Consider the following 13,435-nt stretch of genomic DNA (forward strand, 5'->3'; position numbering starts at 1 on the left):
CACCAGTAAAACAAACTTTTGTTCGCCTGACACCCAATGCTGCTGCTTCTCTGTGGCTATGAGCTGACAGCTCTCTCGCAGTTGGACGGCTCAGTGCATCAGAGGCTACAGCTTTACCTGACCGTTACATCCCCAGTGCCTCCGCAAGCCACAGGCTCCATTTGTCATTAGCACAGAGATGCTGCTTTTTTAATATGGAGAATGGCATTACTGGAGAGATCAGCATCCATTGCACTGTACGAGCTGAGTATTAGGCTACACATTGTATTACATTGACTTCCAAAATATAATTCTACACTGAATTCTGTTGTAATTTAAGTCTTGTCATTGGCACATAGCACCATTCCTACCTTGCTCCGATTAGTCAAGGTTTCAATTGGCTTTAAAATGCTCAGTTCCCGTCTTTCCTGTGCTACATTGAAACAACTTTTCTTTATAGGAACTGTAAAGCACCTTTGCCCACTTTAGGCTGTATCCAGTAATGCCAGAACAGTCTCAGTAAATCACCCAAGCCTAAGCCATCTTTAAATCACTGTCTCAAAACATCCACATTTGTCTTTCTCTCTCCATCTATCCATCCCTTGTGCTTTCATCCCTTCCCACCCCCCAATGTATCTCTCTACCTCTCCTCTCTCTCAACACCCACCCACCCTCACAAACTACAACACAACACAACCAACACGCATGCACAACAGAAGGGTACCAAGGGCAATGCTGACAAACGCAAACCTGTGGTAGTTAAGACAGACAAACCTATAGTCGTGAAGGCAGACAAACCTATAGTCGTGAAGGCGGCCAAACCTATAGTCGTTAAGGCGGCCAAACCTATCGTCGTTAAGTTAGAAAAACCTGTAGTCGTTAAGGCGGACAAACCTATAGTCGTTAAGGCTCCCAAACCTGTAGTAGTTAAGTCAGCAAAACCTGCCTCATCCAAACCTGCGAAAGCAGAGCATGCCAAACTTGAGGCCACAGCCAAACCAGCTAAAGCCGTATCTGCTGCCACCAAGCCCACCAAAGCCAAGCTTTACCCGGCCAAACCAGCCAAAGCCAAACCTACTGCAATTGAAGTTCTCCTGAACAAGATCAAACCCACTACAGTCACACCAGTGGCCAAGCCCACACCTGCTGCGAAAAAGGCAGAAAAAAAAGTAAATGGCAAACCTATAGTTGAGAAGAAAGTAAATGGTGAGGCCAAAATCAATGGCAATGCCAAACCTATAGTTGGGAAGAAAGTAAATGGTAATTCCAAGGTCAATGGCAAACCTGTAGTTGAGAAGAAAGTAAATGGTGAGGCCAAAGTTAATGGCAATGGTAAATCCGCTGAGGATAAGAAAGTGAGTGGTAATGGCAAAAGCGGCAGTGACAAAAAAGCTAATGGCAATACAGAAGCAGCAAAACCTGAAACCACTAAAGCCCAGACAAAAAAAGAAGTCGCTAAAGTTAAAGTAGAAAAAACTGTGGTCAGCAAAGTGAAACCAGCAAAAGCAGAAACCAAAGTAGTGGTAGCAAAAACCGAAGTCAAAGTTAAAGTAGTAAAAACCGAGGTCACAAAGGTTAAGGAAGCGAAAACCGAGATCACTAAAGTCAAACCAAGAGAGTCAGTTGTCATCAAAGTTCCTCCCTTCCTCAAACCTGCACCGAAGAAAGAGCTGCCAAGCCCACAACCTGCTTCCCCTAAGCCAGAGAGAACCAAGGTGGTGCTTGATGTAAATAACGTCAAATCGATGACCCAAAAAATGCCTCCCTTCGGCAAGACTGCATACAGTGGCACCGTCGTCCCTGTGCCGGAAAAACCAAAGAAGAAACAGGGCAACGGTTATCAACAGGTACAAACAAAGAGCCCATGGTGGCAGTCCAGTGCTGTATCTTCCACCTATCCCTTCTGGGAACCAGGTCGTTCTCCATCCAGATTTCACTGCAAATGTCTGTTCAACAAGCAGGCTTGTAGTTCTGCTTTAAATGGATGATAGTTTTAGTGCCTCGTTTTAGGCCTAAGAGTTTATTCTTTTTTAGGCACACTTTTCAAATGAATTTGGTCTGCAGAGAAGATAAACCATTTTTATACAACGATACATACTTTCACTATGGGTATGTTACGTACATAGATTACAGTAATACTAAAAAGCTGTGAGTCTTATTTGTTTCATATTCATATCTATCTATATAAGAAGTAACTGTTTTATAATTGTCTAAATTATACATGTAATTTACAAATCTTGGATTTAACATCTATAAAGCTAAAACTGCACAGTCAAACGTTATTGATGAATTTGCATTCATTGTGACTGCAATGCCTGTTCGACTGAACCACTAACAGCTATAGAATTGAGTGTAAAAACCTAGCTAGGTGGTGGACTACCTGGTCCTCAGAAAGGAAGTTGGCTCATACCAACCTGGACCCTCTCCTCCGTTTATATATCATATGATCAATATGATGGTGAGAACCTATATGATATAGCGGTGTAACAGACTGTCATATTGAAGCATGGCTATCTGTACAGTCTCCTCTCCGTTTCCTTACAAACTCCCCTTCAAAGCTCCTGAAACTCAGAACCTGTTCTCAGCGTTCACACAAGGCCTGTTGTGTCTTTTTCATCATTCAATTATAATGAGTGGTGCGCTAGTGAAGTGATTGACCTGTGTGCATGCGTTTCTTACACAGAAAAAAGGAGACATAAACCATATGTACCCACACAATCTGTAGACAATACATTACAACTTTTCCCATTTCTCTCTCTTCTCTCCAACGTGGGTTCTCTCGACGACGTGTCCCTGTCTTGATCATATTTGGATGACATATGAAGGAAGCAGTCTCACAGAAGCTAAGCACGCTAAACATGCTTAGATGTCAGTTCAACTCCACTCAGTGCACATCGTAGACCTCTGGCTCAATTACTATTAACATGCAAGTCGAATTGAGATGGGCGAGTATGTCAATGTAATGAAGCTCTAAGATGGTAAACATTTTTATGTCAAAGCCATATGTATTACAGTTATCAGATAAGTGTGTACTGATTTGAAAAACGAGTAAGTATTTAGTTAGGGTGAATATCTCTGCTCTGAGGTTATTTGGAACTAGTTGAACGTGTCCTGTGAGGCTGCTTTTTGTGGTTGAAACTTTTTCCCATGTCTCTGGTTAAAGTCTTTCCCACTTCATAGAGGAGACCAAACAAAATATGCATCCACTATTAATAACAGTGATAATCCATCTCACCAGGAGAGGTCAAGTTGAGGCCTTCTCCAACCTTCTCCAACCCTCTTCAGCAGAAGAGCAGACTTGACCTAATGAACCTATCGTGGCTTTGTGGCTCTTTTTTTTTTTACAGACAACGTTTTTCAGGAATTCAATAAATACATTTTAGCATGGACAGTTCCTAAATCTTGCGGATGGCAACATTTCTAGTCATCAAGATTTTTTGAACTGCTAAAATGTATTTCTAGCTCAAAGTGACATTTCTAAACTTTGAAAACATGTTTTGCCAGAGAACTCTTTGGCAAAACTATTTAATGTTTGCCCTTTTTACCTGACAAACATCCCCTGTAATGTGTCTCATCTTTTCTTTAAACACATCAGTCATAATACTGACCATCTTAAAACTAACCACCCTTTCTCATTCAAACCCGCCTACCTCCACCCTGGTCCCCCCCCACCACCTCTTTTTGACCTGACCAATTAGGATGTAGAAACTGCAAATTCTGAGGCTGGCCACACCCCTACAGAGACGGATTATTATTACGAGGAGGCAGTCCTACAGCCAGAGAGTGAGGTGATTGGACAAGAAGGGACCACTGGCCAGGTAAACCGCACATAGCAAAACAGTGGGAGAAGACGCCGTCGATATCACACTAGTTCAAAAGACTCCCCGGCTAAAGTCAATACAACATGAATTATTAGATACTATTATATACTTCCTAGTAGTCTCTATGTGGAGGTGAGCCCAGCCATCCTGTAGTACAACAAAGTAGTCTAACAGGTTGTCACGCACCATAACACTCCTACCCATTTTGTTGCCATCAGAGCCATGAGACATGCCACACTTTTTCAAAGAGGAATGCACCACATTCATTTTGGCGTATCAAACATTTTCGTGTGGCTCTCATTTTCCCTAAACCCAAGATCATTTTTTTGTTCTCATATCAAGGTTCTATTTGATAACACATTTAGTCTTGAAATAAGAACAACAATCTTGAGAAAATGGGAGTCGCGTAAGAATGTTTGAGGAATGGATGTCATGCATTCTTGTTTGACATTTTGTTGAGAGAATTATAGTGGCTATCCTCAGCCCTATCAGCCAGAATGTGACTCTTTCCTCACAGTTCTGTAGTATGTGTTCTCTTTATTTTACATGAATCGTTTTTTAAATTATCTTCAAAGAAGAAATGGTAAATTATTGGAAAAATGTTTCTGAGATTTGTTTTCTATTGAGAAACAAATCAGTTCCTTTATTTCAATAGCCAGCATTCTATTCAGTCATTTGTATCTATGTAATCATTGTTGGACCTGTCACATAATGTTTTACATAACCAGCAGTGGTAAGTTGAATAGGGAAAAGTAACATAGTAATAGCTTTGCATAATAGCAGCTGCTTTTGTTTTCACAAAGTGGGGGGGCTTCACCTCATTCTTGTGTGTGTGTGTCAGTGAGTCTTGTACACTAAAATATTATACTGTATGGCATGTTAGTATATTGCTAGCCCACAATTATTCTACCTCCTTTTCAGTTAACTCAATCATTAGACACAAACACACAAGCTGGTGATAAACCCTAGAAGCTTTGGTGGAAACATGCCATTATTATAAGCTTAAGAATAAACACAATTATGCCTACATTTGTAAGAGATGATGGCTTCAAAGACCAGAAGGCCCTTCATGAAAATTGTGGAGATATTAATGGAGCATGAATGAGCCTTAAGCTTTCCATGCTTTGGTGAGGAAATTACCGGAAGAACTGGCTGTTCCTTTGATGTCCACCAGGTGTCACTATGCTCTATGTCCCTCTGTCAGTGTCTGTGTTTTGTAAAAGGTAAGACTTACCACACTCTCTGCCGTCTCCTTTTCTCCCGGTATCTCTCTACTTCTTCATCTATCATTTACTGTCACTTTACTTTTCGTCAATGTCTTGGATTTCTTTTCTATGAGCTTTTTCTTCTTCCTGTCTTCCTGTCTTCCTCTCCCTTCTCTCTTTCTCTATCTCTCTCTTTGCTCTTTTTCTCTCTGTTGGCACCTCCATTCCATCATCGCTCTGCCCCAGGTGGAGGAGACATTGGTAGCAGAGGAGGTAGATTTGGCCAAGGCAGGTGGTGAGGTCGAGGCCTTCACTGAGGAGTATGTGACTGGAGACCTGGGCATGAAGGAATACGACTATTCCTACAAGGACTACAACGAGCCTCTGCCCGAAGGAGAGACTGACAGCTACATGGGCCCCGCCCTGTCCGCTGTGACAGACGAGGGAGGCGTAAGTCACTGCGCTTCCACCAAATCTTTCTTTCAATCCTAGCAGGAGCTGAAATAGGATTTGTGTATACTGGGTGTATACTCGAGTTAGTATGCATACACAAAGAGGTACTAAAGGCGCAGCAAATAATCTGGCTCGGATCTCATTTGTTTTTAATGCCTGTCTTTGTGTATGTCTCCATTTGGACTCGCTATTAAGCTAGAGGTTTTAGGTCGCCCCGAGGGAAGGATGCCCTGAAGACTTTTTAATGAGGAGAGTTGATAAAAGTTGGCGCCCAACGAGGGTCTGGACTTATTTACATTATTTGTTTATACACTTAGACACTGTGGTCTCTTTAGAGTACTCTTAAGATTACAGTACTTTGGACATAAAACAGGTGAACTTTATTGCTTCTACGACCTTGTAAATAGCAATATTTTTGGCGACCATTTTATGATTCAAACCCACTCTGCTCATTTGCCTTTGGGTAGTAAAGACCACAGTATATACAGTATTCTGTCTGTACTGAATGTGTCTCTCATTAATACTATGTTGTGTATGTGGTATTATCAACCCAGCACACATCCTTTGCAGGTATGTTTTCTGTAACTTGATTATGATCCATTGATTTGTCCAGTTTGATAAGGAGCTACAAAATGTCCTATGAAACGATGCCATTGAGAAATGGTTAACCTCTAAAATAGTTCCCTTGCTTTTACAAACAAACGCTACAACACCTCATTTCTCCAAGGCCGTGCCATAGAACAATTTTGAGCTACCTTTGGGTGACGTGGGAATCAACTGTTATTCATGTATTTGCTTTTATGACTATTTCCTACCTCTATGATTATTTCTACCTCACTCTGTTGGCTACACGCCCATGTCGACAGGTTTGACAAAAGCTCTTGGTTGAGTGTGTGTCGGGTCTGTAAGCATATGCATTGACTGTGCTGTATTGTGGGTTACATGTGTGTTTTCCTCAGGCCTCAGTGAGTGCCGTAAAAGGAGAGAAGGGAGAGCCTGCTGTCCTTGAGCCTGTGAGTTACCATTTATGTTGTCGTTTAGTTGTTATATCTACTCCTGTGCACTGTGACCTCCTCGTCTACAGGGGGCACCACAACATTCAGTAGTCAACATAGGTTTCACAAGAAACACTTTAGCTGTCCCCGAACACCGAGTTACCACAAGACCAGGAGGATTCCCCGAATTTCCTGTGGATGGAATTGATATGGAAATAAGTAGCAACGTCTGATGTTGAAATACTACCATCTATCTCTCAGTCGCCCATGTTTTACATTCTTCACAGGGTATGTTGATTGAGGGACCTCCAGGACCAGAGGGACCGGCAGTAAGTGCATTTCATCCACCTCTTTCTACTGAAATGTGTCTCATAGAATAGAATACCTTTATTTACTGTACTTATTCCGAACTTTTCTTCTTGTCCCTTAGGGTCTCCCCGGACCTAATGGCCCATCTGGCCCTCCTGGCTCTGTTGGTGATCCTGGCGAGAGGGTGAGTTTTTATATAACCTTTATTTAACTAGGCAAGTCAGTTAAGAACAAATTCTTATTTACAATGACGGCCTACACCGGCCAAACCCGGACGACGCTGGGCCAATTGTGCGCCGCCCTATGGGACTCCCAATCACGGTATTCTATTGTGATACAGCCTGGATTCGAACCCTGAAATGCAGTGCCTTAGACCACTGCTCTACTCGGGAGTCATACTTTACCTACTATCTACTGTATATCTGTGTTTCTGATCAAGTTAAACTTTATGTATTGTTTGTCTATGGTTGATGTAGTTGTCTTGTTGTGGTGGCTGACTGTGCTGGTATCTCTTCCTGTAGGGAATCGCTGGAAAGTCTGGTATCCCTGGTGCCGATGGCGTCCCTGGCCCCCCCGGAACGTCTGTCATGCTGCCCGTGAGTGAACGACTGATGCCCGTCTGGCAGTCATCCCTACGGCCCTCTTACGTTCTCTACACTTTTGTTTTTTGACCCTGTTACATTCTTTCTTTCCCCTTTCATTTCCATACCTTTTCTCTCTCTCTGTTTTCTTTGAACAGTCTTAATCGTTACCCTGTTCTCCAACAGTTTGTTTCTTTCTCCGACTCAGACTCCAGGACTGAGTCGGAGAAATGCCGTAATTGGGAATAATTGTATTTTTCTCTCTCTGTAGTTCCGTTTTGGAAGCAGTGGAGGAGACAAGGGTCCCATGGTCTCAGCACAGGAAGCCCAGGCTCAGGCCATTCTGTCTCAGGCTAGGGTGAGGGAGGAGAGTTCAACACTGTCCGTCACACTGGTTTATCACACAGCTTTAGCACGCACCACAAAAACATCCCGAATGATTTAACGAACACAACATAAGACAACATGCAGGTTGAATGCAATCTCTTTCGGTCTGTGTTCTCATGTGTTCAAGATGGTCTGAGTAATGGCTAATGGCTGACGTGGCCTCTTGTTGTTCCTCCTTCCTCTTAGCTGGCTCTGAAGGGACCACCTGGACCGATGGGCTACACTGGACGCACAGGACCTCTGGTGTGTACAGTCACATTTCCTCCATTCACAGTCTGACGATGTATCATAAGAACATTGACCGTGTGTAGATGGTCCCCAGATCATCACGGGGATAAAGTAAACAGAGTGACTGGGCTATTTGATTGACGTCAGTGTGTTCCTCCGCAATAATGATTGTTTCTGTTCTATGTCAGGGTACCCCTGGAAGTTCTGGTCTGAAGGGTGAGAGTGGGGATCCTGGACCTCAGGTAAAGAGATATTCATCCCAGAACCACGTCTGTGGACCTTTTTTCCCCCTATATCTGACTCAGACCACAGATTGGCTTTATACATGTTCCTTTACACCACTGTAGTGCTGGTCAGTTGCAAAGAGACAGTTGTTTTCCCTCAACTGTAATGTAGTAGTAGAGACTATTTCTCTTTATGTGTTTATTATTGATACTCAATTCAGACAGGCATTCATCACAGACATCTATTCTTTTTTTTCAGGGCCCCAGAGGACCACAGGGTTTGAGCGGCCCTCTCGGCAAATCAGGAAGAAGAGTAAGTGAGCGCAATCTGATCTCCATTACTGTATTTATGAATCCGCCCAAAATGGCACACTATTCCCTATGCCCTTGTCAAACGTAGTGCACTAAATAGGGAATAAGGTGCCATTTCGAACACGCTCTGCCCACATTCCAGTGTTGATACTAGCATGCTAGTCGTATGCATGCCCAATACATTGCTTCACACTAAATGGTATGCTATGTCTACAGCCATGCAGATTGGAATAAACGCGAATGCTGTGACAATAGATGTGATTGTGGGGTTTCCTCTATCTCCCCTCAGGGTCGTGCTGGAGCTGATGGCGCCAGAGGCATGCCAGGAGAGGGCGGGCCTAAGGTAAACTCTCAGCTGCTTGTTTTGTTGTAAACGTCATCTGTTCTTCCCGATTCTGTTCTATGACCTCACATAGACCTCTGAAACGGTCTGTATGGTCTAGACTTTGCATGCGTGTTGCTTTTGAATCGTTGTTCAGGTCACATGAATCATTTTCCATTCTCAGTGCGGATTTCATTTGATGCTCTGACTTACTGCTGCATCTTGAACATGCCGCGGTCCTGTGTTGTCGATTGATTAATCCAGCAACTGCACACATTCTTTTCGTTTTCTCCACCCCCTGACTCGACGTGTCTGTCTCTCGCAGGGTGACCGTGGTTTCGACGGCCTGCCTGGATTGCCCGGAGACAAAGGACACAGGGTGAGTTTAAGGTCCAAGGTCAACCCAGCACACCACCGTAGACACATAGTAGAGGCATCGTCAAAGAGAGTTTGAGTATCATATTAAATGAAATCATGTTGCAGCAAGGGACCGGGAAAACCAAGCCACTCCATCTGGAACTATTGTGACTGAACATGACTCGTGGTTATTACCCAGGAAGGAAGACTCTGTCCTATCGACGGACACAGAGGAAAACAGAGTGGAATCGAAGTGTGGTAAAGCATGCTGTCGTTTTAATTGTTCTTCCTCCCTCTCTATTCAACCATTTTAGGGTGATACTGGAGGATTGGGACCCCTAGGAGGTCCTGGAGAGGACGGAGAGAGGGTAAGTAGTTTGGCGAAACATCAGACATTGACCGATCAGTCCCATGTCTCCATAGAGATCTATACAACTATGAGTCTATCAGCCAGAACTACAGTAGAGTGGTCACTAAACCTAGAACCACACACACTGCATTTACATTTCTTACCGTAGTGTTTTAACGTGACCCCATTGATCCCTCAAGCTCCTTCCTCCTTTCTCACATCCTGTCTCTATTATTCACCTTTGTCTGTCTGTGTGTGTTGTTTCCAGGGAGACGATGGAGACATCGGACCCAGAGGACTTCCAGGTGAACCCGTGAGTGTATTTCTGACGCTACTGTTGACATCGGTTCCTCCTTACTACCATCACCGTTCACATTTTTGGGATAATAGTGTGTGTATTATATTGTTTATAGCGACTACCTGTTTTAGCTTGCTTGTTATTGACCAGTTCCTGGCTTTTTCTCTCTGTGTTCGTTTGTTGTTTCGCTCTTGTTTTTAGGGACCTCGTGGTTTGCTCGGGCCTAAAGGTCCGAACGGAATCCCCGGCCCTCCTGTGAGTACACACATTGGTGCACCACACTGGAATGTCAGTTTTACTCAAAATATACTTGGCTGTGAAGCTACACTGCAAAAAGTGAAATATAAGCCAGCCTAAATATCTTATATTGAGGGATAATTAACTTAAAATGTGTTTTTTTCCTTGCTTTTTTGTACCAAGCTAAATTATCTAACGTCATTGGCAGATCATTTCACTTATTTTAACCTAAAAATGCTTAATGCAAGTAATTTATCTTATTTCAAGATAGTTTACCTTAATCGTCATATTAGGATAAAATATCTTGGAAAAATATATTGAAATAAGTTAAATGACTTTTTTAGGTTAAAATATGCTAAATTACCTGCCAATGACGGTGCACCCTAAAACAATACCATGACCAAGCAAACACTGCACTGGGATAGTTTCACTACATCCCAGAATGACAACTTTACCCTCATACTACCCCTGAAAGTACTAAGCAACCCTAAAGTAGGCAACTATATGACCAGGAACCACAGTGGAACAGTGTCAGCAGACCACATCAACCTCATGCCACCAGCTAAAAAGGCCCTACAGTATAGGATCATGTCCTTATCACTAGTACACATCTAGACAGTCATTTTGTAGCAGGCCACTTAAGGTCATGTGCGTTGTTTACCCTCCAGCTTTGATAACTAGCAGTCTTTTCTATTTTATGTTATTTTCTTTTTCCTCTTTCAGGGTGTGCGTGGAAACGACGGTCCCCACGGTCCTAAAGGAAACCTGGTCAGTGAATGTTTTTCTGTCCTTTTTATCCTCTGTGGAGTTGATGTATGCCCATTGGGAGCAAACCATTCTTAAAGTCTCAAACCATCTCTTCTCCCTTCCTCCTCTTCTCTCTTCTCTTTTTTGTCTCTCTCAGGGTCCCCAAGGAGAGCCAGGGCCCCCAGGGCAGCAGGGTACCTCAGGAACACAGGTGAGAGATGTCACAGAGCAGGAGACACATTATTGGGGACAGATTTTAGCCCATTTTAAACACTTGCAAATGACTGGATATCATAATTCTCATTTTCTCCTCCTTACAATGTGGGATGAGCCAATGAAAAATAAGCAACCTCTAATAACACAACTGTAATCTATGGTATTGCCCCAAGCGATGTATCTCTGACCAGATCTGACCGTATGACACGTTTGTTTCAGGGAACGCCAGGGCCACAGGGAGCCCACGGCCCCCCAGGAGATAAGGTAAGAGAACAAAGTGATCCATGACTGTTGTGTGTGTAATTACTATGTTATGAACCTTCATAAAGATATTCACTGTCCCGACAGGCTCCAGTAAAGTCTCCATAACTTGTCACAACTAGTGAAGCGTCATATTCAGAATATTCAGCCAGGAATGATTGACAAGGAGACAAAGTATTGTGTACTTTGTAACTTAGGTCCTAGTGTATTTAGCCTGAGTGATGATAACATTGTTACCAGTAGTGCCATCAGTAGTCCAGTAAGCTCATGACTTTCTTCTCATCTCCTCCCCAAGGGCCCCACAGGAAAACCTGGTCTGCCAGGAATGTCCGGAGCCGACGGCCCCCCTGTAAGTCACGTACTCACTGACCTATATTGGACTCATCTTTACTGTATGTTATAATAGAACAATGAAAACATTACTGGTAATCTGCAGAGTTTTTTTAACATGAGATGACCTTAATGCATTGCGCAGAATTCCACTGGTCAAAAAGGTTAAGTACATTATTGCATTTTTATGGAACAAAGTGGTAAGAACAAGTAATCAGCACATCTCGAATTGAAGTTGCCCTCATGTCTCTCTTGACCTCTGATACTCTCTTTGCCTCACAGGGTCACCCAGGAAAGGAGGGACCTGTTGGCACCAAAGGAAACCAGGTGAGATCCTCTAATCGTCTCTCTCCTGCACAGTATTCATGGAATATAGTCAACCTCTGCGCCAAAATCCCCACCAAGATGGCTGCCTATATGTTGTGTCTTATACGTTGTGTCTTGTGTGAGGTAGTGCATCATTAACCCTCTCTCCTATCTTCATACAGGGTCCCAACGGTCCTCAGGGAACTATTGGTTATCCTGGCCCTCGTGGCATTAAGGTGAGATGATTTTTTGGGGGGCTAAAGTCATCATTAATTGTCACTAATCGGTGATGATAATGCCTGATTAATGACTGATTTCCTAATCCTGTTGTAATTGCAGGGAACTCAAGGTATCCGTGGGCTGAATGGTCACAAAGGAGAGAAGGTAGGTGACCTCATCCAGTGTATCAGCGATTGAAGAATAGTATATGTGACAATAAAATATCTTATCCTCTTAGATAAAAACTAAGTAGCCTCACTTTGAGAACTGATTCTGGCATCTTGAAAGTGATGTACAACGCTGGTCCTGTGTCATGATGACAGCAATGCCGTGGGCTAACACCTCTTAAACATATACGTTAGTGTTTGGGTTAGATTGATGGACATACGTTTAGAAATGTTGTAAAGTTATGTCTCTCAGCCAACTAACATGTAGTTTGTGAATGACACAGCAATTGTTATCCAGTTTCAGAGATCAGCCACTGGTATCTGTACTGTAGGTTAGGACCACTAGAGGGCGCACTGTGAAACACTTTTCAGACACGAAAGCCACACAGGTGTCACGTTCATTGTCTCTCTCTCTGACCTAAACGTGAGAAGATGTACATACTGCTTTTTACACTTTAAATATTATTCCACCAACATTTGCATAATTCTTTATGTTGTAAGAGTTCTTAGGAAGACAATATTTGGATTTGTGCATTTTTTGGGACAACATCCCAAACACTTGATTGACCATACGTATAAGGCCTTTAGCTTTCAATATTAACCACAATTGACTTTTTTTAGGGAGAAGATGGCTTCCCTGGAATTAAAGGAGACTTTGGTGTCAAGGGGGATAGAGTAAGATTCATTTTGTTTATTAAATAATTCCTCTAAATAATTATATTCAAGTATTATGTATTGTTTTACAATGTCATGTAAACAAAAGTAAGTTATTTGCCTTGTTTCTTGCCTTGTTATTTGCATACAATTTATTTTATATTTAAGGTTTATGTATTGATTTACATTTGATTTCATGTATGGTTATGTGGTTTATGTATCAGTGTTGATTGTTTCCCTGTGTGTTCCTGCTAACAGGGAGAGGGTGGAGTGCCCGGCCCCAGAGGAGAGGACGGTCCTGAGGGGCCAAAGGGCCGTGTTGGGCCCCCTGGCGAGCTCGGGCCCATCGGTCTGGTTGGAGAGAAGGTGAGAGTAGGGTTCATATTCTGTATATCAGAAGTTTGTTTATCTTGATTAAAATAACACTATATTTGAAGGTATCTCATAACACACCTACCTGGTTGGCTAGTATACACAC

At 42.8% G+C, this 13,435-nt stretch overlaps 1 protein-coding gene across 6 annotated transcripts in view; it reads left to right on the forward strand.

Annotated features, from left to right (window-relative positions):
- LOC139558977 (collagen alpha-2(XI) chain-like) overlaps nucleotides 1-13,435 on the forward strand; it is a 45,575-nt gene that overhangs the window by 18,517 nt on the left and 13,623 nt on the right. The window contains exons 6-30 of one of the 6 annotated variants that reach the window (XM_071374532.1): nucleotides 696-1,826; nucleotides 3,678-3,797; nucleotides 5,252-5,455; nucleotides 6,418-6,471; nucleotides 6,741-6,782; nucleotides 6,884-6,946; nucleotides 7,284-7,358; nucleotides 7,615-7,701; nucleotides 7,917-7,973; nucleotides 8,147-8,200; nucleotides 8,442-8,495; nucleotides 8,784-8,837; nucleotides 9,142-9,195; nucleotides 9,488-9,541; nucleotides 9,791-9,835; nucleotides 10,022-10,075; nucleotides 10,781-10,825; nucleotides 10,962-11,015; nucleotides 11,240-11,284; nucleotides 11,577-11,630; nucleotides 11,894-11,938; nucleotides 12,100-12,153; nucleotides 12,257-12,301; nucleotides 12,925-12,978; nucleotides 13,216-13,323. In XM_071374532.1, coding sequence (XP_071230633.1) covers nucleotides 696-1,826; nucleotides 3,678-3,797; nucleotides 5,252-5,455; nucleotides 6,418-6,471; nucleotides 6,741-6,782; nucleotides 6,884-6,946; nucleotides 7,284-7,358; nucleotides 7,615-7,701; nucleotides 7,917-7,973; nucleotides 8,147-8,200; nucleotides 8,442-8,495; nucleotides 8,784-8,837; nucleotides 9,142-9,195; nucleotides 9,488-9,541; nucleotides 9,791-9,835; nucleotides 10,022-10,075; nucleotides 10,781-10,825; nucleotides 10,962-11,015; nucleotides 11,240-11,284; nucleotides 11,577-11,630; nucleotides 11,894-11,938; nucleotides 12,100-12,153; nucleotides 12,257-12,301; nucleotides 12,925-12,978; nucleotides 13,216-13,323 — 2,706 coding nt within the window. The remainder of the gene's footprint in view (nucleotides 1-695; nucleotides 1,827-3,677; nucleotides 3,798-5,251; nucleotides 5,456-6,417; nucleotides 6,472-6,740; nucleotides 6,783-6,883; nucleotides 6,947-7,283; nucleotides 7,359-7,614; nucleotides 7,702-7,916; nucleotides 7,974-8,146; nucleotides 8,201-8,441; nucleotides 8,496-8,783; nucleotides 8,838-9,141; nucleotides 9,196-9,487; nucleotides 9,542-9,790; nucleotides 9,836-10,021; nucleotides 10,076-10,780; nucleotides 10,826-10,961; nucleotides 11,016-11,239; nucleotides 11,285-11,576; nucleotides 11,631-11,893; nucleotides 11,939-12,099; nucleotides 12,154-12,256; nucleotides 12,302-12,924; nucleotides 12,979-13,215; nucleotides 13,324-13,435) is intronic. The other 5 variants (XM_071374533.1, XM_071374535.1, XM_071374534.1 and 2 more) reach the window with 5 other exon arrangements.

This window comes from Salvelinus alpinus, chromosome 29, assembly GCF_045679555.1.
Source record: "Salvelinus alpinus chromosome 29, SLU_Salpinus.1, whole genome shotgun sequence".
Lineage (NCBI taxonomy): Eukaryota > Metazoa > Chordata > Actinopteri > Salmoniformes > Salmonidae > Salvelinus > Salvelinus alpinus.